The sequence below is a fragment of the Heterodontus francisci genome, chromosome 1, assembly GCF_036365525.1.
Source record: "Heterodontus francisci isolate sHetFra1 chromosome 1, sHetFra1.hap1, whole genome shotgun sequence".
NCBI lineage: Eukaryota > Metazoa > Chordata > Chondrichthyes > Heterodontiformes > Heterodontidae > Heterodontus > Heterodontus francisci.
In genome coordinates, this window is record NC_090371.1 from 283,015,328 (window position 1) to 283,040,873 (window position 25,546).

General features: G+C 43.8%; 1 protein-coding gene across 4 annotated transcripts in view; it reads right to left on the reverse strand.

Moving 5' to 3' along the window:
* The window catches only part of slc4a4a (solute carrier family 4 member 4a), a 192,627-nt gene that overhangs the window by 150,658 nt on the left and 16,423 nt on the right, over window positions 1–25,546 (reverse strand). For all 4 annotated transcript variants that reach the window (XM_068046541.1, XM_068046551.1, XM_068046561.1 and 1 more), the window contains exon 3: window positions 19,176–19,358. In XM_068046541.1, coding sequence (XP_067902642.1) covers window positions 19,176–19,358 — 183 coding nt within the window. The remainder of the gene's footprint in view (window positions 1–19,175; window positions 19,359–25,546) is intronic.

Sequence of the window (25,546 nt, forward strand, 5' to 3'; positions counted from 1 at the left end):
ATCTACTCTGCTGAAACCCATGATTTTGAACACCTCCATCAAATCTCCTCTCAACCTTCCCTTCTCCAAGGAGAACAACCCCAGCTTCTCCAATCTATCCATGTAACTGAAGTTCCTTGTGAATCTTTTCTGCATCAACTCTAATGCTTTCACATCCTTCCTGAAGTGTGATGCCCAGAATTGGACATATTACTCCAGCTGAGGCCGAACCAGGCTTTTCTGCAGGTTTATCATAATTTCTTTGCTTTTGTACTCCATGCCCCTATTCATAAAGCCCAGGATCCCTTATGCTTTATTAATCACTGCCCTGCCACCTTCAATGATTTGTACACATATACCCCCAGGTCCCTCTGCTCCTGCACCCCCTTTAGAATTGTACCCTTTAATTTATATTGCCTCTCCTCGTTCTTCCTACCAAAATGAATCACTTCACACTTCTCTGCATTAAATTTCATCTACCACTAGTCTGCCCATTCCACCAGGCTGTCTATGTCCTCTTGAAATTTATCACTATCCTCCTCACAGTTCACAATACTTCCAAGTTTTGTGTCATCTGCAAATGTTGAAATTGTGCCCTGCACACCCAAGTCGAGGTCATTAATATACATCAAGAAAAGCAGTGGTCCTACCACCGACCCTTGGGGAACTCCACTATATACCTTCTGCCAGTCTGAAAACAACCATTCACCACTGCTCCCTGTTTCCTGTCACTCAGCCAACCTCTTATCCATGCTGCTCCCAAACAGGAATGTGATAATTTGGTTTTTGGTGAGGTTATCCACTTTGGTAGGAAAAACAGAAAGCAAAATATTATTCAAATGGAGAAAAGCTACAGAAAACTGTGATACAGAGGGATCTGGGTGTCCTCGTACATGAAACACAAAATGTTAGCATGCAGGTCCAGCAAGTAATTAGGATGTGAAATGGAATGAAAGGAGATGGAGTATAAAAGTAGGGAAGTCTTGCTACAACTGTACACGGTGTTGGTGAGACTGCACCTAGAGTACTGTGTACAGTTTTGGTCTCCTTATTTAAGGAGGGATATATTTGAATTGGAGCAGTTCAGAGAAGGTTTAGTAGGCTGATTCCTGGGATGAAGGGATTGTCTTATGAGGAAAGGTTGAGCAGGTTGGGCCTAGACCCACTGGAGTTTAGAAGAATGAGAGGTGATCTTATTGGAACATATAAGATTCTGAGGGGGTTTGACAGCGTAGATGCTGAGAAGGTGTTTCCCCTCATGGGGGAATTAGAACTAGGGGGCACAGTTTCACAATAACGGGTCTCCCATTTAAGATGGAGGTGAAGAGGAATGTCTTCTCTCAGAGGGTCACTAATCTTTGGAATTTTGGTCCCCAGATAGCAGTGGAGACTGGGCCATTGAATATATTCAAGGCCGAGGTAGACAGAATTTTCATCTACAAGAGAGTCAAGGGTTATGGGGGACAGGCAGGAAAGTGGAGTTGAGGACAAGATCAGATCAGCCGTGATCTTATTGAATGGCGGAGCAGGCTCGAAGGGCTTTATGGCCTAATCCTACTCCTATTTCTTATGTTTTTATGTTCTTATTAGTGATGTTGGTTGAGTGATCAATATTGTCCCAGGATACCAGGGAGAACACCCTGTTGTTCTACAAATGAGTGACCATGGGATTTTTTATGCCCATCTGAGTATTTAATTGACAAGTTATATAAAGCACACGGGGCCTTGGTTAATGACTCATTTAGGGGGTGGCACCTCCAACTGTGCAGCACTTTCTCACTGCTGCAGCCAGGAGTGCCAGTCTGCATCTTCACTCAAGTCTCTGGAATGGGGCTTAAACCCACAACCGTATGCCTCAGTAGGCATGAGAGGGCTACTCACGCAGCCACGGCTGCCAGCTTCGGGAATAACAGGTGCTCTTGTGATATTGAGATAACATTTTTGAAATGGATATAAATTCAGGCGGGTTTCTAACGTGGGAGGGCGATATCTTCCACTCGATTGTACTATTGGCACTTCTAGAGGTTTAGCACCAGCGCTGGAAGGAGGAACAGTAACAGATGTTACTGATACAGCATTGCGCACTGATTTCAATGGGCTAATGATGTGACAGTGTTACCAGCCATATTATTGGCATACTGTATAGAAATATATCAAATCAAAAATGAATGAAATATTTCATTGAGCATGCTTTATTGTTGTTGTTGAATTAAGTGCAATTGTTTGCTACATTTCCTACTCCTGACCACAGTCCAGTTTGTATGGTACACCAATACTGACTCAGAGAAACCAATTGTTTTTTTTCTTCAATTTTTCAAGTGGTATAGGCTCTTTGTGACCCTCTGACGGCCAACCAACAACTCTCATCAATGAGTTTATCCTCATCTGTTGATCTTCTTTGAGTGTCTCTGACATTAAAACTGAGCACCCACAGCTCCTCCATTGCTAAAGCTTCCCCCAAGGACCTCACATTGCCCTTCCATTCCTTTTCCCTCAACAACTCTTTCTATGAAGCTCATGACTGGTCAAGACTTGAATACTACTGTTCTATTCTAGCATTACTCCACTGCCTGCTGCTGATTCTGTTTGTTGCACTTTTAAAAATTGCTCGTTCCTGCTCCACTACATTCTAAACACTCACAGAATGATATAACACAGCAGGCCATTCACCCCATTGCACCTGTGCCAGCTCATGGGTACAGCTATCTAAGCAGTCCCACTCTCTGTGAAGAAATTTCCTCCTGAATTTGCCAACAGCCATAACACAGGACACTGCCCAGGTGGAAAAGAGCACAAGAAAGGATTAGGTGAACCGGAGAGAGGTGATTATCTGACACAAAACTTAGTTTGTATGAGCCTGAAGATTGGAGGAGGTAAGGAATTACACAGTTTTGAGGGTCAGGCAAAGAGAAAGCTGGAGTAGGAAACAGTGAGGCAAGTCTTGCTATCAGCACAGCCAAGTAAGGAGAAAGACGGAATGATCGAGTGGACATAAGTGCACCATTTTGAAGAAGAGCAGGGGCGTTCTCCTTGGTATCCTGGTCAATATTTATCCATCAAACAATATCAATAAAAACAAATTATCTGCTCATTATTACACTGCTATTTAAAATTGCTGCCAATTTTCCTACAATAAAACAGTGACAACATGTCAAAGGTACTTCATTAACTGTAAAGCACTTTGGAATGTCCAGAGGTGGTGTAAAGTATTATATAAATGCAGGGTTTTTTTTATGTTCACTTGAGAGGGCATAAGTGGCCTTAGTTTTAATAAGTAATCTGAAAGACAGTGCCTCTGACAGGGGAGCACTCTGAATAGTTGCCTAGATTTAGTGCTCAGACTTCTGGAGTGGGACTTCATCTTCTGATTCAGAGGTGAAAGGGTTACCCATTGAACCACATTAAGGAAAAAGCAATTTTAAACTCCAATTTATTGAACTCAATAATTAAGTTTGAATGTCAAGGCCACACTGGAGTTTACATAGAATAAATGGGACTCCACGAGGACAGTGAAGGAGTTAAAGAATCGGATTGCCTTCTGGTAACCAAACCTTGGCTAAACAGTAACTCTTAGTAACCACATTCACACATAAATGTTTAACAAGTTCTCAATTGCATCATACTTTCAGAAGTATAAAAATCAATAATTCATACATTTCATAATCTGCTTCAATATCGGGGTGAAATCTAAGCTGTCAACAGCTGTGTACAGAAGCAAATTCTAAGTTATTTGTCGAATGGTTTGTTTCCTTCACCAAGAACTGATATTTTAGAGTATAGGACATTGCATGGATTACAATAGGGCAGACCAATAGTGTTGCATACATATAGAATCATACAGCACAGGAGGAGGTCATTGTGCCTGTGCCAGCTCTTTAAAAGAGCTTTTTTTAACTTCATTCATGGGATGTGACCGTTGCTAAAAAGGTCATCATTTATTGCCCACCTCTAATTGTCCTTGATAAGGTGGTGGTGAGTCCTTATCTTGAACCGCTGCAGCCCATGTGGGGTAGGTACACCCACAGTGCTGTTAGGGAGGAAGTTCCAGGATTTTGACCCAGTGACAGTGAAGGAACAGAGATATAGTTCCAAGTCAGGATGGCGTGTGGCTTGAGGGGAACTTGCAGGTGGTGGTGTTCCCATGCGCCTTCTGCCCTTGTTCTTCTAGGTGGTAGAGGTTGTGGGTTTGGAAGGTGCTGTAGAAGAAGCCTTGGCAAGTTGCTGCAGTGCATCTTGAGCACTGGTGGTGGAGAGAGTGAATATTGAAGGTGGTGGATGGGGTGCTAATCAAGCGGGCTGCTTTGTCCTGGATGGTGTTGAGCTTCTTGAGGGTTGTTGGAGCTGCACCCGTCCAGGCAAGTGAAGAGTATTCCATCATAGACTCAGAATCATAGAATTATTACAGCACAGAAGGAGGCCATTCAGCTCATCGTGTCTGCACCGGCTCTCTGAATGAACATTTACCTAGTACCATTCCCCCACCTTCTCCCTATAACTATGCACATTCTTCCTTTTTAGGTAACAGTCTAATTCCCTTTTGAATGCCTCAATTGAACTTGCCTCCACCACACTCTCAGGTGAGAAAACGTTTATCCTCATGTCACTTTAGCTTCTTTTACCAATTGCTTTAAATCTGTGCCCTCTTGCTCTCAGTCCTTTCACGAGTAGGAACAGTTTGTCCCAATTTACTCTGTCCAGACCCCTCATGATTTTGAATACCTCTATCAAATCTCCTCTCAGCCTTCTCTTCTCCAATGAAAACAGTCCTAACTTCCCCAATCTATCTTCATAACGGAAGTTCCTCATCCCTGGAACCATTCTCATGAATCGTTTCTGCACTCTGTCCAATGCCCTCACATCTTTCCTAAAGTGTAGCCCCAGAACTGGATGCAATACTCCAACTGAGACAGAGCTAGTGTCTTCAACATAACCTCCTTGTTCTTGTACTCACGCTCCTGACTTGTGCCTTGTAGATGGTGGACAGGTTTTGGGGAGTCAGGAGGTGAGATACCACAAAATTCCCAGTCTCTGATTTGCTCTTGTGTCCACAGTATTTATATGGCTGGTGCAGTTAAGTTTCTGGTCAATGTTAACTTCCAGGATGTTGATGGGGGATTCAGCAATGGTAACGTTGTTGAATGTCATTGGGAGAACTGATGAAAGGTTACAGACCTGAAACATTATCTCTGTTTTTCTGCCAGATGCTTCCTAATCTGCTGCGTATTTCCAGCATTTTCTGTTTTTGTTCCTTTGTGCTAGGTATGACTCCAATCAGTGGAGAGCTTTCCCCTGATTTCCATTTACTTAAGTTTTGCTAAGGCTCCTTGATGCTGCATTCAGTCAAATGCTGCCTTGATGTCAAAGGCAGTCACTCTCACCTCACCTCTGGAATTCAACTCTTTTGTCCATGTTTGGACCAAGGCTGTAATGAGGTCTGGAACCGAGTGGTCCTGGCAGAACACAAACTGAGCATCATTGAGCAGGTTGTTGCTGAGTAGGCTCCACTTGATATCACCTTCCATCATTTTGCTGATGATTGAGAGTAGACTGATGGGACGGTAATTGGCCAGGTTGGATTTGTCCTGCTTTTTGTGGGCAGGACATACCTGGGCAATTTTCCACATTGTCGGGTAGATGCCAGTGTCGTAGCTGTACTGGCACACCTTGGCTAGGAGCACTGCTAGTTTTGGAGCACAAGTCTTCAGTACTATTGCTGGAATATTGTCAGGGCCTATAGCCTTTGCTGTATCCAGTACCTTCAGCCGTTTCTTGATAACACATGGAGTGAATCGAATTGGCTGAAGACAGGCACCTGACTATCCAATTAGTCCCACTTCCCCACTCTTCCTCAATAGCCCAGCAAATTTTTTATTTAGAAGTATTTATCCAATTCCCTTTCGAAAATGGTTGATGAATCTGCTTCCACCGTGTTTTCAGGCAGTGCATTCCAGATAGGAGTTACCAACCCTCCAGGATTGTCCTGGAGTCTTCAAGAATCAAAGATTAATCTCCCAGCACTACCCAGGGGTAGTGGAGGAGCAGCAGTAAAATGATTGGACCATTTAAAAAAAATGTGTTTTTGCCATCTTCTTTGTACAAGTTCATTTATAAAGATATGAAAATATAGTAAAGGAGAAGAAAAGGCTGTTGGATCGGGTGGAGCAGTTAGAGGTACAAGGCCAAGTGTTGGAACCTCCATTAACACATCCACCTAGAGTTTGGCAAACCGAATTCCAGATCGTGACAACCTGCTATATATAGAAATTCCGGAATTCTCCATCTTGCCATTAGCTAAAGACTGGTACAAAATAGGGGAAAAACTACAGACTGTTAACTCTAACTACAACTACCACTTATATAGCACCTTTAACATAGTAAACGTCCCAAGGCGTTTCATAGAAATGTAATCAAACAATATCCGACACCGAGACACATAAGGAGATATTAGGATAGGTGACCAAAAGCTTGGTCAAAGAGACATAGGCTTTAAGATTTTAAGGAACATCACAAATGAGGAGAGAGAGACCGAGAGATTTCTCCTCCCCCACAGGCATTTACATGCAACAGGCGGTCAGTAGTGATAAGAAAATTGAAGTCAGGGTAGGCTACAATGCTCCATTTTCCTGCCGTTTCCACAGATTTTGGGTGAGTTGGCAGAGGTTATTCCTATCGGGAAAGACTGAACAGGCTGGGGCTTCTTTCTCTAGAAAAGAGAAGACTGAGGGGGTGAACTGTTAGAGGTCTTTAAAATTCTGAAGGGGTTCAAAAGATTTAAGGAAGATGTTTCTACTTGTGGGTGAGACCAGAATGAGGGGCCATAAATATAAAATAGTCACCAAGAAATCTAATAGGGAATTCTGAAGAAACCTCTTTACCCAGAGAATGGTGAGAATGTGGAACTCGCTACCACAGAGAGTGGTTGAGGTGAATAGTATAGATACATTTAAGGGGAAGCTGGATAAATACATGAGGGAGGAAGGAATAGAGGGATATGTTGATAGGGTGAAATGAAGCAGGGGGTGGGAGGAAGCTCTTGTGGAGCATAGACACCAGCATAGACCATTTGGGCCGAATGCTCTAAGGGTTAGGTTAGGTTATACTGTAAATATTTTGTAATACTTCTTTACGCCAACTGTAATGTCCACCTATCACAATCATGACATTAATCAAGACCCCATCTTGTCTTTTATTCTTTTCCACCTCTGTGCTACACTACAGGATAAGATTGGATCTTTGCTCTACTTCAATTGGTTTCTCTTCATTGTCCACCTGACTGGGGGGATTTCCAGCTGCTTTCTCCTATTTTATTGGCTTTCCAAATGTCCAAGCTCAGTGATTCAAAACCTCAAGTAACACAACTGCATAAAATTTACTCCTATGGATGAAAATCAATAGAATGGAGCACTCAAATCTGGGATAAAAAATACTCTTGTCCAATTTGCCTTCCCCCATAAATCATTGTACCACTATTCTGCTTTTTTCACTGTTTAGTCTAGTATATTAAAAAAAATAATCAGTAGAAGCATGGAGTCAATCTAATTTACAGTGCAGTAATACCATGATTAAAATTTAATCGCTATTATATAAAAAGTCACACTGTGAGCTCTCTGACTGCGAGGAGAGGCTTAAGCCCCTGAAATTCCATTGTGAATATTTGTTGGACGCACCCAGATTCTCCAATGACACCAATCCCTTAATTATCTCAAATTGCAACTGTAAGCAACAGTTGTTCTCCACTAAAAATATAACACAATCTGTGACCTATGAAGTCCAAACTGTACTGGTGTCAGAGCCTTGGAGTGTGAGAGTATAAGCGAAAGCTTATCCCTGTAAGAAAATTACACAGTTCTGGTCTAGGATATAGAAGTGCTGGAGAAGGTATAAAAAACATTTATAAGGATGCTACCAGAACTGAGAGGTTATACCCATCAGGAAAGATTGAACAGGCAGGGGCTCTTTTTTTCTAGAAAAGAGAAGGCTGAGGGGTGACCTGAAGGAGTCCGATAGGGTAGATGAAGAAAAGATGTTTCCACTGGGGGGTTAGTCCAAAACTCGGGGCCATAATTATGAGATAAATAAACCCAATGGGGAATTCAGAAGAAACTTCTTTACCCAGAGAGTGGTGAGAATGTGGAACTCACTACCACAGGGAGTGACTGAGGCAAATAGTGTAGATACATTTAAGGGGAATCTGGATAAACATATGAGGGAGGAAGGAATAGAGGGATATGCTGATAGGATGAGATGAAGAGGGGTGGGAGGAGGCTTCTGTGGAGCATAAACACTGGCACAGACCAGTTGGGCTGAATGGCCTGTTTCTGTGCCGCAAATTTTATGTCCTTTAGCACATGAATGATTAACAAACTTGTACAAAATTCCATTGTGTTCCATTTTAATGGCGGCATCAACGTATGAGATAACACTGCCATTAATAAGGCATAAGGAGCTTCATACCAACCTACTGGAGAATTGGAAATGTACAGAATTCTGGGAGGATTGTGGGGCTGGAGGAGGTCAGAGAGACAGGGAGGGGCGAGGCCATGGAGGGATGAATGAGAATTTTAACTTTGTACCATTGCTGTACTGGGAGTCAATGTATGATCTGGACTTAGAAACTGCGACACCACTTAATTGGACTGTTGACACTGCACTGAGTACGTTAAATTGTGCCAAGGATTGTGAAAGACCGCAAGAGGACACAGAAAGAACGATGGGGTGGGTAGAGAGATGACAGATGCAGTTCAATAAAGAAAAAAAAGGGGAAAAAGAATATCACCTTAAATGGTAAGATCTTAACTGGAGTAGAGTTTGTTTGATGGACGGATGAAAGTGATTGAAGGTGACAGCTCTGGTAGACGGAATGTGTGTAAATGTTGTTGCACTTCCTGTGAAGTTATAATAGCAGAAAGTCCAAGGAAATTCAGGGGCTTTGTATAATAATCAGTCTAATGGGGTTTGTGTTTTCCTCACAGTTTTGATTTGAGTTCACAATCTGCAAGACCACCCCGGTGGTGCCTGCTGGTTCCCAGCATGCGTGGCCAGACGGAAATTCACCAGGATCTCATTACAACCAGCAGAGGAGAAAGCTGCTAAAACCCGCGCTCGGATGGATTGAAATCTGCCTTGGGCAGGGGCACAAAACAGGCTGTATCGCAAGTGTCTGGTCCGCAATTCAATTCCAGCGACTGCAAATGGGACTGAATATCTGGCAGGGAGCCTGGCTAGCAGCACATTTGATAGTGCCCGTTTGTGACCATGTCAAGGTGAATTTCAACCAACCTCCCCTCCTCCCTGCCCCCTCCCCAAACCCTCACCCTCCCTGCTCCTCCCCACTCCCTCACCCTCCCAGCTCTTCCTCATCCCCTCACCCTCCCTGCTCCTTTCTGCCCTCCTGCTCCTCCCAGCTTCTCCCCTCCTCCATTCCTACTTCCCAGCTCCTTTCCCCCTCTTGTCCCCCCCCCAAATCACGGCCCCTCTCCCCCAACCCCAGTGTGACCTCTCCCACTCCTAGCTCCTCCCCCATCAGCCTCCATTAACAACAATCCATTTTATAATCAGTCTGCAGGAAGCCACAGGACTGGAATCCAGTGCCTGTTGCACAGACTCGCTCAGTGTCAATGAAGCTTTACTGCCTCAGGATAACATTGTTCGTTTTACATTTTCGAAGAGCATCGAGGTCAGGCTCTTCATGAGGTTGGGGGAGATGAGATAATGTCTCATCTTACCATGTCCTCACCTACTTAGATCAACACTAGTATCGATTGCATTTCTCTCCAGATTAATATTAATGAGAACATCGGTGAGAAGGGAGAAAGAGAGAAATAAAGAGGAAAAAGAAAAGAGAAAGAGAGCAAAAGAATGAAAGAGAGAGAATGAAAGAGAAAAAAGGACTTGCATTTATATAGCACCTTTCACTATCTTTGGACATTATAAAGCCAATGCAGAGGGCTAGCCAATCATGATCCGCTGCCCCACAAGGGCTGATGGCACTAACTGCACCTTTGCTGGGAAGAGAGGGCACTGCTGGGCAGTGAGCAACCAGCACTGGTACGAAGATTCATGTCCAGAGAGAGCAAGGTATTCGCCCACTGTGCCAGGTGGCTGGCTGCATGTGTCAGGAGGAGGAGAGTTGCTGGTGAGCCCCCCCCCCCCCCCCCCCACTTTCTCTTGCTCTCCCTCGGTCTCTCTCTCTGTCTCTATCTCTATCTCTCTGGTGTCACATTCCGTGCAGGGCTAAAGGCACCCCTGTAAGCCTGCCAACTACCTGCTCCCATACAAAGAGCACATTGTCTCTGGCCACCAGCAATTGGGATCTGAAAGAAATGGTCAGTTGCCAACAGGATTCTTGGCTGAAGTGCCTACTATTAGCCATCAGGATTAGGGACTATTGCAATGACTGCATATTTCTTTTAAAGTGATTATTTTTAAAGTAACATAAACTATTAATTTCAAATGGCTAATTTATGATGTTTATACAAGATTATAGTAACCTGTTCCCTTTTTCTAATCCCTTAAAGTGATTGCTAATTATGTCTGTGGTTGGTCATGTACACTGTGTCCAAATTACTGACAATCCTTATTACATTGGTCTGTGTGTCAATTCCAAGGGACTGAAAAGTGAGATGTAAAAGTTACTTTTCACACACATTCCTCAAACCCTCAAACAATACTTTCCATTGAATCCATCACTGCATTCCTGAACCCCGGTTTCATCAAAGCAATGTTTTCAGTTCTGGTGCAATCAGTCAAGGATTGGTTTTCTTACAAACCAATTAAAATGTTATCAACCTGGATTTATTGTGTTAGATCTTACATTGAAAGTTTGCTCCCACAGAAATATGCACAGCGCAATTAATGGATGAACTTTCATACATATTGTGCCAGATGTCAGCTGTGGCTTAGTCTCGCCTTGAAGTCAAAAAGTCATGGGTTCCATACGAACATACGAATTAGACGCAGGAGTAGGCCACTCAGCCCCTCGAGCCTGCTCCGCCATTCAACAAGATCATCTGATTGTAACCTCAAACCTCCACATTCCCACCTACCTCCAACAACCTTCCACCCCCTTGCTTATCAAGAATCTATCTACCTCTACCTTAAAAATATTCAAAGACTCTGCTTCCACCGCCTTTTGAGGAAGAGAATTCCAAAGACTCACGCCCCTCTGAGAGAAAAAAATTCTCCTCATCTCTGTCTTAAATGGGCGACCCCTTATTTTTAAACAGTGACCCCTAGTTCTAGATTCTCCCACAAGAGGAAACATCCTTTCCACATCCATCCTGTCAAGACTTACTCCAGAGACTTGAGTGCAAAATCCAGGATGCCACTCCCAGTGCAGTACTGAGGGAGTGCACACTATCTGAGGTGCTGTCTTTCAGATGAGACATTCAACTGAGGCCCTGTCTGCCCTCAGTTGGAGTTTCCCCCCACCTCTAAAATATTTATTTTTATTTCAGATTTCCAGCATCTGCAGTATTTTGCTTTTATTCTAAAATATTTACGTATTACCGCACTTCAAAAGTACTTCATTGGCTGTAAAGTGCTTAACGTTGTGAAAGGCGCTATAGAAATGCAAGCTCTTTCTTTTTTATTATCCTCACTACATTCCGAAGCTCTTCAGTTGCAATGAATTAATTTTGAGGTAACTTGTTATTGGCACCCAATTTCTGCACTGGAAAATCCACACACAGCAAATGATCCATAAATAATACATTTCTGGTGGTGTTGGGCAAGACACCAACAGGACTGCCCACTCTACTTTGGCTGTGCTATAGGATCCTTTATGTCCAGTTGAGCAGATTTGGTTTAATGTATTACCCAAAAGCAATGCCTCAGGCAGTATAGCAGTTCCCCAGTACTGTTCTAAAGTGTTCAGGTTGCATGCTCAAGATCTGGAGGGGAGCTGGATGACACAAACTTCAGACTCAGAGGAGAGTGTCCTCCGATTCCAATGATTCTGAGCGGCAGGCTTATAATACCTAATAATATGTCAATAATACTACGTGATTATTACTGTTGTCAGACCCTGAACACTTGTTGCTTTTCTCCCTGGAAGGCACAGTTTCTGCTTAGGGCGATGATTCCATGAGTCTGGGCCCATGTGAACATTTTTGGGTATGATTTTTGTATTGATCCTTCTGGATGTTGATGAATCTTTAGGAGATCTAATGAAATTATCCACTCACTAACTCATTAACCGATTCACTCAATCCTACACTCACGAACTTCCTCAATTCCTCACTCAAACTCACTCATTCGCTAACTTGCTCACTCACTCACAAGTTCACTCACTCAGTTGTAACTCACTCTTTCACCAGTTCACTCAACTACTCACTTACTAATTTGCTCACGTCTCTCAGATATAAAGATGTGGGTTTCTGTACCATCTACAAAAGGCAGGTCAGCACGCAACTTGCAGACACTACTCGTGACTGCTCTGGTTGAAGTTCCCAGGCTGATGGTGCACGATTGAGAAACTCCATAACTAACTGGATGAGGAAGTAAAAAACAGCACTACCTTCCAGTGTACACAGTTACTACAATCTGCCTATGAGCCAACTTAGAAAGCTCACAGAAGCCAAATAAAGAGAAGAGAGGGAAAGGGTTTGACAAGGAAAGGAAGGGAAATGATTTACTGAGCTGTTGACAATTAGAGAAATATTAGATGTCTGGGCTGTGATGAGCAAGAATTACAAAGATTGAAGATCTATTGATGTGCATGACACTGAGTTAATTATTCAGAGAAACATTCATCAAATTAGCTAAAGAGTGAGTGAGTCACTCCTGGTGTGTGGCACCTGGCATTCACAGATTTAGCTGAGGAAGGGTGGGAGAGGATACCGTCGATTTGACAATTGATCATTTTGCATTACAGTCAATAGCAAGCAGTTTGTGAAGTAAACACAAATTACAGGGAATTTATAGAACAAAAACAGGCCATTCGGCCCAACTTGGCTGTGCTGGTGTTTACGCTCCACATGTGCCTTCTCCCACCCCCTCACCATTCCACCTATCAATATATCCTATTCCTTTCTCATGTACCTATGTTATACATCTATGTTATTTGCCTCAACGACTTATGGTAGTGAGTTCCATATTCTCACCACTCTCTGGATAAAGACGTTTCTCCTGAATTCCCGATTGGATTTATTAGTGACTAATTTATAATTATGACCCATAGAACAAAGAACAGTACAGCACAGGAACAGGCCATTCGGCCCTCCATGCCTGCGCCGATCTTGATGCCTGCCCAAAATAAAAACCTTCTGCACTTCCGGGGCCCATATCCCTCTATTCCCATCCTATTCATGTATTTGTCAGATGTCTCTTAAACATCACTATGGTATCTGCTTCCACCACCTCCCCCGGCAGCAAGTTCCATGCACTCACCACCCTCTGTAAAAAAACTTGCCTCGCACATCCCCTCTAAACTTTGCCCCTCGCACCTTAAACCTATGTCCCCTAGTAACTGACTCTTCCACCCTGGGAAAAAGCTTCTGACTATCCACTCTGTCCATGTCGCTCATAACTTTGTAAACCTCTACCATGTCGCCCCTCCACCTCCGTCGTTCCAGTGAAAACAATCCGAGTTTATCCAACCTCTCCTCATAGCTAATGCCCTCCAGACCAGGCAACATCCTGGTAAACCTCCTCTGTACCCTCTCCAAAGCCTCCACGTCCTTCTGGTAGTGTGGCGACCAGAATTGCACGTAATATTCGAAGTGTGGCCTAACTAAGATTCATAGTTTTAGACACCCCCACAACTGGAAATATTATCTCTACATTTACCCTATCAAACCCTTTCATAACTTTAAAGACCTCTATCAGTTCACCCCTCAGCCTTTTCCTTTCTAGAATATTCTGAATACAACATGCATGCATTTACATTAGGGGACAATAGTGGTTTAGTGGGATTATCACTGAATTAGTAACCCAGCAGGTCCTGCCTAATTCCCTGGGGACATGGGTTCAAACCTGTAACAAAATCTGGAATGGCACCATTAACTGTCATTGATTCTCGTAAAAACCCATCTGGTTCACTGATGCCCTTTTGGGAAGGAAATCTGCCGTCCTTACCTGGTCTGGCCTACATGTGACTCCAGACCCACAGTAATGTGGTTGACTCCTAACTGCCCTCTGAAATAACCTAGCAATCAGTTGTCAAGGGCAATTAGGGATGGGCAACAAATACTGGGCTTGCCAGTGACGCCTGCGTCCCATGAAAGAATACAAAAAACTACTTATAAACTTTGATACTGCAGTTTTAAACCGCCTAAATGGTGTGCTATGTGATCAATGTGGTTCTTCCCCTCGCCCTTACAGTATAAGACAGAGCAGATAGTGGATGCTAGATTAATTCACCTGCCTCTAATATCTTTGTAATCTCCTCCGGGCCTACAACTCTATGAGATCTCTGCACTCCTCCAAATCTGGCCTCTTGAGCATTCCCTATTTTCATCGCTCCATCATTGGCAGCCGTACCTTCAGCTGCCTGGGCCCGAAGCTCTGGAATTCCCTCCCTAAACCTCTACACCTCTCTCTCCTCCTTTAGGACACTCATTAAAACCTACGTCTTTGACCGAGCTTTTGCTGACCTGCCCTAATATCTCCTTATGTGGCTCGGTGTCGAATTTTATTTGATAATCGCTTCTGTGATGATCCTTGAGCACTTTTACTGTGTTCAAAGCACTATATAAATGTAAGCAAATGTAATAAATGTAAGTTGTTGTTGCTCTGCGAGGGATAAGGTGCTGCCTAAAAACACTGGAGGAACAAATCCAGTTCGGATAAGCAGAGATGGACTCCATTAATTGTGGAAATAAAGTATCAAGGCTGCACCCAACTGGCTCAACAGATGTGTATACAGGGTCTTCAGTCTGGATACTGTACTAGTCTGATATTACAGTATTTATACTGATGTGACATCCTAAAATATTTCACAACCAATGAATTATTTTGGAAGTAAGTGCAGTTGTTTATTGTTTCGAAGGCTAATGGAACAGTACAGTGTAACTATTCATCCCAGAGAAGAGCTGCTTTGATGTTCTGCATAAAACACAACATTCCGCACTTTCTGATGTGATTCTGAACTAGACTTTCTCGAATGTTCCATGTTTCAATCCCTGCTCGGTACTAAGGGAGCTGATTTCAACCAGAGGGTAGTAGCAGGTTGCAATTGGTCACAGCCACTGGGGCAGGGAGCGGAGAGAATAAAATCAGCCCGGTTTCTCGATCCTGATTGCCATCCCTTTCTGCAAAGTGCACGTTGGGTGAGAACAAGATCTAACTCATCAGCAATGACATCCCAGGAATGATCAACTATCGAATCACATCGTGAACTTGGAATCATAGAATGATACAGCACAGGAGGCCATTCAGCAATCATTCCTGTGCCAGAGAAACCTAACAGGAACACGGTGAGGGTCTGAAACATCCTTGGCTAACCGGGACCTCAAGCTCAAGCCCATCAAACACACAATGATCACACACTTTCCCTCCATACAGCAGGACACTTCCTACACACAACTCGACAACTCTAAAACTTGAGTGAGGATCTTCAGGAAACCCTGCGGGACTATATGGAGGAGACCTTCCATTTTGGGAAAAGCCCAATCCTTGATTAACCCCAAAAATGGTAGTGTTGAAGCCGCAGATGCAACCTATCATGAATTAGCATTTTCAAAGGAATAATGCGTGCACAGCACAGGGCACAGGGAATCCCCAAGTTGTGTCTCTCACCGTTGGAACACCACACGATCTGGACTCTTGTGATTCACAGTCATCAAGTAACTGCACGAACCCATCATCACTGGTGAAAGAATCTCGACTGAGTAGGTTTTACTGAATTCATACTCCCAGTGGTGAGTTTTATCTGTTGGGAGCACACACATCAGGAATTCAGGTGCATTGGCCCCCAAATTCCCAATAATGTGCTTCCACTTCACAAAACTCTGCAGCAAGACTGAAAAGTCATACCTTTACTCTCATGTATTTAAACTGCAGCCTATTACAAAATCATGTGAATACAAAATGGACTTCAGCAAAGAATTAACAGAGCTTAGCTAATTGTAACTACAGCATGAACACAGGCTCACAGATGTACAGATTAAAGTGTGCTGGCCGTTCAATTGGTGAGGCTGGGTTCCATTGTGAACTCATCAAGTTAATAAGACCATGGTGACCCCATGATTCTCATGTACATTATGTGAAATTCTTATTAAAAATATTTAAAACCCTTCCCCAAAATCAAGACACAGTTATTGTTTTTTGTTTTTACAAAACCAAAAACTGGTACAGGGCTCTGGGGCTGAATTTTCAGACCACCCCCCACCCCGCCCCCCCCCCCCCCCCCCCCCACCACAACAACACCCCGAAGTCAGGAATGGAGGTGGGGGGGGTGGTGGATGGGTGGGAGGCAGGAGCCCAGAAAATACTGGCACCAGACGGTGTGTCAATTTCAAGGTGCCAGTCCTGGCGCTGGCAATATTCACCAAGGGAGGGGGAGGGTGGGACAGAGATCCTGCTCTCCTCCCAACTGAGGCGAATTAAATCAGTTAAAAAGCTTGCTAAGAACTTGTGAAGGGGCGATCTTTAAATTTTTAAAAGGGCCGGATGGTTTACCCGCACCTTCAGAAACTGAACAGCTGAAGGCAGGCAGGTAAAGAGTTGGGAGCCAGTCATGGCTGCCCCAGGGCATTACACCAGCCCCACAAGAGGGTTTAGCAGGGCAAAAGGGGGGCTGGGCACTTAGTTGCACAGGGGGCAGGGAGAGCAAGCACTCAACACCCGGGCTTTGAACGGGGTCGGCACTCCCCTGGCATCACGGGGGCAGAAGAGCAGGAGGCAAGACTGCCAAGGACAACTGGGCAGCCACCTGCCCAGAAGGAAGGTTAGCTAGGAATGGGGTCACGACTATCAGATTTTGGACCCAGTGGCCATGAAGGGCAACACCCTCTGCAGGAAGCACAGAACTCCGGGCATCAGCAGGGCACAGAAGAGGAAAAAGGGGCAGGAAGGCAACCGAAGCCAAACTCTCATCACAATATCGACCATCAAAGATGGAACTACTTTGAGTTGACTGAGAACCAGTGCCCCAGGAGACTGTGACTCTCCAAGCAGATGGTCAGAGACATCTGTGCCCTCGCCACCGAAGACCTCGCACCTCGCAGCACTGCTCACCATACCCTGCCAGTAACCGTCAAATTCACTGTGGCCCTGAATCTCTTCGCGTCTGGTTCCTTCCAAGGATCAGCTGTGGATCTTAGTGACATCTCTAAACAGCTGCATCTTGCTGGTCACTGATGCCCTCTTTACCAGAGCTGGACAGCACATTCAGTCATCAACAGACACAGCCTCGCAGGGACAGAGGACATTAGGTTTCACCTCCATTGCTGAATTTCCCCAGGTGCAGGGCATCATTGATTGCACCCATGTGGCTTTCATGGCACCCAGTAACCGACCAATCAGATTCACCAAAAGGAAGGGCTTCCACTTCCTCAATGAGCACAACATTAGCTTCCTCCATGTGTGCGCTTGCTTTCCTGGCAGTTGCCATGACTCCTTCATCCTCTACCAGTCCAGGCTCCCCCACTGGCTCTATAAACAGGAACCTCATTTCCATATTAATTAAGGGCCCACCCCCATGAAAATCTGCCCTTTAATCAGTTTCCCACTGAAAAACAAACCTGGCTCCTGTTTCCTGCCTCCTGCTGGTGAAATATCAGCCCCTGATCTCCGTATTACAAGAAGGATGTCAAAACACTGGAGCAATGCAAACAAATTTACAAGAATGATACTCGATCCGAGATGGGTACAAATATCAGGAAAGATGGAACAGGCTGGGGCTCCTTTCTCTAGAATAGAGTTGACTGAGAGGTGGTCAAACAAAGATCTTTATAATGGATGAAAGGGGTTGACAGGATAGAGAAGATGTTTCCACTTGTTCCAAAAGCACCCCTTCCTCTAAAACTGAGCATTGAAGAAAATGGAGAATAAGAGGAGAATTAAATGTACTGTTTGTAGAATGGTCTAGTCAGTAGAGTTGAACAATCTTAGTCTGTTCAACATCAGGTACAACTGTGATCGTAACCGATCCCTAGGCTTCAAAAATAAACTTTTCCTTTCACTGATCAACCATTGAGTTTCTATGCACTTGTCCATTATTCTGACCCCACCATACAAAAGGACCAGTGTGGAGGATCTGCTTGAGGAGGGAGGAGTTGGGGGGTGGAGGGGATGTGCGGGGTGGTGCATGAACAAAATGAAATTCAAAACCCTCCCCAGCAAAGATTTACCGAAAGCTACAGTGGTCACTGACAGAATCAAACCTGGTCAAAATGGAAAATGAAAATTGACAGTAGAGAGTTGCACAGAAATAACGGTAAAATACAGCAGGTAATACTGACTACCAAAGTTAGCTGGCATTAGACTTAAACCCTGCAGCATCCCTGCTGATATTACTAGAGACCTGATCGCTGCTACGGCAAACTCCTGAACACATTCATGTATAAAGCCTGCGATTCTAAGCCTCAAACTCTGGAATTCCCTCCCTAAACCTCTCTGCCTCTCACTTCCCGTTTAACTCACTCCTTAAAACCTCTTTGACTAAGCTTTTAGTCACAATATCTTCCTAATATCTTCTTACGTGGCCCCGTGTCTAATTTTGTGTGATAACCCTCCTGTGAAGCACCTTGGGATGTTTTGCTACATTAAAGGTGATATATAGATGCCAGTTGTTGTTGTTCCTGTCGGCTCCTGGCCCCTCACAAGGTGTAATAGAGTCAGCAGTTGTCAAGGCACAATCCGCAAACTCTAAGGTCAGGATGAATCGAGAAGCTTCACGTTACTGCCAGATGTGACGTCACCCTGTGTCTCGCTAAAGGAAAGGCTAAAGGAAAACGTGGGTACTTTACTGTAATTGAAGTGACCACACAATCACCAGTCCTTTCGATCTCTAGCACAAATGAAGATGGCCTTACCCTTTACTTTAAGCTGCCAGCTAATTTAGTTTGTAAGGTTCCTCCTGGTTTGTTGGCACTTTGTTGCTAATTTTGACATCTTTTACTTGATGATAGGACCATGTGTGTTTATTATATTAATTAAAAAGAACACACAAGAGCGAGATTGTTACTCCTTCCACAAAGGGATGAAGATGTCTGTTGACAAGTTTCAGGATATACTGATTATTTGATACTCACGGAGTGGTTTAAAGAGACTCCCATTCGTCTGGTCGTCATTGTTTTCAGTATCTGAACGGTCAGAGGCCTCGGCTGTCCTTTCTCGCTCCCTGTTCCTCTCCTTTGCTCCCACTCGCCTCCGATGACGTCTCCTTCTTCGGTAACTCTTTGGGACGTGAACCCCGATATAAACAGTGTGGTGGCCTGAAAAGGAATACAAATGAAAGTTTAGCCAGTGGTTCAGCCTCCGTACTGCACTCGGTATCAATGCATGCACTGTTCTCGTACAGTTCCACTCATTCAACACCAGCTTTGTATGAGGGAGTCGTACATAGAAACAGGGGGAGGCCATTCAACCTAACAAAAATCTATCAACATCAGTTTTGTAATTTTCATTTGACGTCCAGCCTCAACATCTTTTTGGGGGAGAGAGTTCCAGATTCCCACTCCCCTTTGTGTGAAGAAGTGCTTCCTGACATCACCCCCGAACAGCCTGGCTCAAATTTTAAGGATCTGCTCCCTTGTTCCTCCCACCAGAGGAAATAGTTTCTCTCTATCTACCCTATCAACTCCTTTAATCATCTTAAAAACCTCAATTAGTTCACCCCTTAATCTTCTCTACTCGAGCGATAACAAGCCTAATCTCTGCAACCTGTCCGTGTAATTTAACCTTTTAGCTCTGGTATCATTCTGGTGAATCTGTACTGCACCCCCTCCAAGACCAATATATCCTTCCCGAAGCACATTGCCCAGAACTGACCGCATTACTCCAGTTGGGGTCTAACCAGAGCTTTATAAAACTAAAAGGTGGAGGAAATGGTGACACATGTAAAGGGCAATCGATGCCACAGTGAAACACCCTGCTTACATCACTGGAGGTGTGGGATCAGTTACCACACATCCATCAACATTCCTCAGCTCTACCTCTTCACCTCCACCATCAATCCCATTGCTCATCCACCAATCCAACATGGGGACCTGGATGAGCTAAAATTTCTCTTGGCTTAATTCCCACGGCAACAATGTGCCTTTGACCTCAACTCCTTCGACCTTTCTGACCGTTAAGCCAGGCTTAATTCAGAGGTACAGGGCCCCAGGGGAGTGATCGACCTGAAGCTGGACATCTTTCCTCACAACTGATTGGTCGTCAGGCCACTATCTTCCACCTCCGCCATCTTGTCCACATCTACATATCCACTCCTGTGCTGCCAAAATCTAAGCCCTTGGCTTTGAATTCTCTAACACTCTGAGACAGCCTCCAACCTCCACAAATTATTTAGCTCATTCAGAAAGCACACAAAGTGCTTCACAATCATCACTTCCATTGTCTCCACTCCAGTCACCTCCCCTCCTGTCACTTCCACCCTCTTTCATCACCTCCTTTAGTTAATGTTAATATTATTGGTTAATACATTAGATACTGTATTAACATCAGGCACAGCATTAAACATTTGCATCTCACAGATAAATTTACCCGTGCCTGAGACGGGATTTAACACAACTGAATGGCTTGCCAGGCCATTTCAGAGGCAGCCACATTGTTGTGAGTCTGGAGTCACATATAGGCTAGACCAGGTAATTTCCCTTCCAAAAAGAGACATTAGTTAATCTTTTAGGGTTTTTAACGACAATCCCACAGCTTTATGGTCAGTTTTACTGATATCAAACTTTTATTTTCAGATTTTGTGTAAAGATTGAATTCAAAATCCCCAAACTGCCAATGATGAAGTTTGAAATCATGCTCCACAGGATTATTAGAAAGTAAAATAGCCACTTCACCACCACACCCATAAGATTTCAAGCTTCAACAACAACAACATCTTAGATTTATACAGCACCTTTAATGTCACAAAATGTTACAAGGCACTTCACAGGAGCATTATAAAACAAAATATGACACAGAGCCACATGAGGAGATATTAGGTCAGATGACCAAAAGCTTGGTCAAAGAGTTAGGTTTGAAGAAGTGTCTTAAAGGAGGAAAGTGGGATGGAGAGGCGGAGAGGTATTGGGAGGGAATTCCAGAGCTTGGGACCTGGGCACCTGAAGGCACAGCCACTGATGGTGGAGCAATTAATATCAGGGATACTCAACAGGCCAGAATTAGAGGAGTGCAGATATCTCGGAGGGTTGTGGGGTGGAGGAGATCACAGCGACAGGGAGGGGCGAGGGCGTAGAGGGATTTAAAACAAAGACGAGAATTTTAAAATCAAGATGTTGCTTGACCGGGAGGTAATGTAGCTCAGTGAGCACAGGGGTGATAGGTTAACGGGTCTTGGTCTGAGTTAGGACACAGGCAACAGAGTTTTGGATGACCTCAAGTTTATGGAAGGTAGAAGGTGAGAGACCAGCCAGGAGTGCATTTGAATCGTCAAATCTAGAGGCAACAAAGGTATGAATGAGGCTTCAAAAAAAGAACACAAAGGTTAAAATAGGTAGAACACAAAGATCCCATGATACAATGTAAAGAGAGCAGAGAGTGCACCCTGGTGTCCCGGTCAATATTTATCCATCAACAAAATCACAAAAACTGATCATTCATGGCATTGGAGTTTGTGGGATCTTGCTGTGCACAAATTGGCCACTGTATTTGCCTAACAAACAAAAGTAATTCATTAGCTGTGAATTGTTTTGGAATGTCTTGAGGTTGTGAAAAAACCTGCTGAAAGGCAAGTTGGCTTTTTCTTTTTTGCCCAGCTGTTGGGCAACACTCTGAACTTGTTAATATCCGTGTCCGATTGGCTCTTCCCTAATGGCAGGAAATTGTTTTGAGCAAAATTCCATTAGATTGAAATGGAATTAATATATGACCTGGCATTACACAGGGACTGAAGCATCAGCTGATGTCACAAACTAAATGGGTTCACTTGCGGCGTAAAAACAAATAAATTAGAGACGTTAAAAATGCAATAGCTAAACTCTTTAATCCCGAACTCTATGCCATACAAAAAGACTTGCATTTATATAGCGCCTCTCATGACATCACAAAGCACTTTACAGCCAATGAAGTACTTTTGAAGTGTAGTCACTGTTGTAACGTAGGAAACGTGACAGCTAATTTGTGCACAGCAAGCTCCCACAGACAGCAAAGTGATAATGACAAGATAATCTGTTTTAGTGATGGTTCAGCGATAAATATTGGCCAGGACACTGGGGAGAATTCACCAGCTCTTCTTCAAAACAGTGCCATGAGATCTTTTACGTTCACCTGAACGATCAGGTGTCTCATCTGAAAGACGGCACCTCTGGCAATGTAGCACTCCCTCAGTACTGCACTGAGAGGAGAAGCCTATATCTTGTGCTCAAGTCCCTTTCTAGGAGCAGTTGGAGACGGGTCAGCGAAATTAAAATCAGCGCTCGTCCCATCCCCAGTGGAATAGAGTGAATCAGATGGTACTGTGAGGACTAATGGTGCCCCCAACCCATGGATCGAGATCACAGGAGAGTTTTGAGGCTACAGCACTCATCTGTCAAAATTGCAGGAGATTAAAACTTTACGAATTAACATTCCTCACAGGCCAGTCAACAAATCATGCAAACTCTAAAGCAATATCACACGGTTAACACTTGGAATGCGAGATTTTCTTTCACTGCACTTTCAACACCCCCCCCCAACCATCAACGTAATGACTTGAACACCTGCTATTTTTCAAAGGATAATGGATTAAATCCTGCAAGGGCCAGATTAGCCAGTCCTTTACCAGGATACTGAGGTGGGGGAGGGGGTGGGGGTGATGTCTGCGGCTCACTAACTGGATGCTGGTCGCGTTTATATTTCTGGTTTCTTGCTTGAATATTGTGGGGTTTTCCAGTTCTGGCAATGAGCTGTTGTCAGTTCTCGTGCTGCATAAATCCTAAATCGGAATACCAGTTGGAAAAGGGTACTGCCCAACTTGTGAAAACAAGGCTCGAGTTTCTTTAAAGGTATTTACTTTTGGGGCATGGCCATCACTGGCAAGGCCAGCATTTATTGCCCATCCCTAATTGCCCTTGAGAAGGTGGTGGTGAGCTGCCTTCTTGAACCGCTGCAGTCCATGTGGGGTAGGTACCACCCACAGTGCTGTTAGGAAGGGAGTTCCAGGATTTTGACCCAGCGACAGTGAAGGAACGGCGATATAGTTCCAAGTCAGGATAGTGTGTGACTTGGAGGGGATCTTGTAGGTGGTGGTGTTCCCATGCATCTGCTGCCCTTGTCCTTCTAGCTGGTAGAGGTCACGGGTTTGGAAGGTGTTGTTCAAGGAGTCTTGGTGAGTTGCTGCAGTGCATCTTGTAGATGGGACAAACTGTTGCCACTGTGCACCAGTGGTGAATGTTTAAGGTGGTGGATGGGGTGCCTTTGTCCTGGATGGGTTTGAGCATCTTGAGGGTTATTGGAGCTGCACCCATCCAGGCAAGTGGAAAACATTCCATCACATTCCAGACTTGTGCCTTGTAGATGGCAGACAAGCTTTGGGGAGTAAGGTTGCAGAAAGTTAAATGTAAATTGTATTCCCTTTGTCAAGCCCACACAATCCAAACTTATGGACTGTAAAATGAATTTATGAAGTAAACCCAAAATGGATACTTTTCTTGTAAACAAATGGAATAAAGAGGTTAGGTGACCTTTCCTTTCCTGCCAATACAACTACAAGAACCCTGAGATAATTTTCATGTCTGGAGAAGTCGTGGAGACATCATTAAAATACAGACAACCTTTCTGGACACATCCCTTAGAAATCATTAAAATGCAAAAGACCTTTTCTATGGGAATGGCTGCTTCTCTCTAACTGATTTGCTTGACAATACTGTCACAGACTTTTGACTCCAAAACTCAAATTCCAATGAATGGGTGTGAAAAGTCCTACTTCATCAAGGTGAGATGAGGATGAATGACACCCGACTGCATTGTCTAACAATGGCCTCACCATCAGAAACCATTTATGAGAACAATGGAATGATAAACTATGGTCACATGACAGAAACTAGGTTCTGATAAGGAACTTCAATAAAAGTATATTCTGGGCAGACAAAGGAGATCCATCTATGCCATCGAAGAGAAAGGACCCTGCCTAAAATTATCAGTTTTGAACTACATGTAGGCAGTGACTGGAGTTGGCCTTGAACATCCTACCTGAGAAATCGTACCAGGACTTCACCATTGACCTTTGGCTGGAATATAATAAGAGCAGTCTGCAACCGCCTTCCTGAACCTCCCAAGTCTCTTTTCAATGAACAAGGGAAAAGATTACATGCCTGCACCGTTCCAATCTTCACCCCATGGAAAAGCAGGTTTAACAGAGGACTTTTTAAAATCATCAGACCTGATGCATGTTATCTATAACCTCTATCTAGTGTGCGTGTATCTATATGAGTGAGAGTGGGTGTTGTTGCGAATATTTTGGGTGTTGTATAATAAACATTTATCATTCTTTGAAACTTGCAAGGAAACCTGTCATTTGTCTGTTCTTGACAATTAAAGGACTCAGGGGTTAAAAACATCTTTTTTTTTAAAAAAAACACTGTCTTCAGTCAGTCGAGAGGTGGAAAAGGGGGAACCATCCCTATAACTCTCACTTATCTGTAACACTTTTTAAGAACTGAGTTTTGTTAGTTTGCAGATGTTGTGAAGTTCCCCATTCCATTTCTGAGAAGCTGAATGGTGCCTACGCCTAAATAAAATGCCACAATGAAAGGAGTTTCAGACATCATTAAATTGCAGCTTAGCTCAGTTGGCAGGAGGCTCATCTCAGAGTCTGAAGATTATGAGTGCAAGCCCTTCTATGGAGTTTGTGTTAACAATTCACCTGTAGAAATGTGGGAGGTGCTATCTTTTGGGTGAAATACTAATTTAAAAAACCTTGTCTGCCTATTCAAATAGACTTAAAAAGATTTGTTGCACTATTTGAAGAACAGCAGGCAAGTCTCCCAGTTCCCTCAGCAATATTATTCCCCCAATCAACATCAGAAAAACAGATTATCCGCCTCATTCAGTTGTTGTTTGCAGACTCTTGCTGTGCACAAATTGACATATTAAAGTATGATCTTAATCAATGTTCCCATTCTCTCTGAGACAGCAGGTGCTGGTAATTTAAACCTCGGGAGTCCATATGGGATCCAATAGATTTATAAATAAATAGAGGCATAGAGTACAAAAGCAAGGAAGTTATGCTAAACCTTTATAAATCACTGGTTAGGCCTCAGCTGGAGTATTGTGTCCAATTCTGGGCTCCACACTATAGAAAGGATGTCAAGGCCTTGGGGAGGGTGCAGAGGAGATTTATTAGAATGGGACCAGGGATGAGGGACTTAAGTTACGTGGGGAGACTGGAGAAGCTGGGATTGTTCTCCTTAGAGCGGAGAAGGGTATGGGGAGATTTAATAGAAGTGTTCAAAATTACAAAGGGTAGTGATTG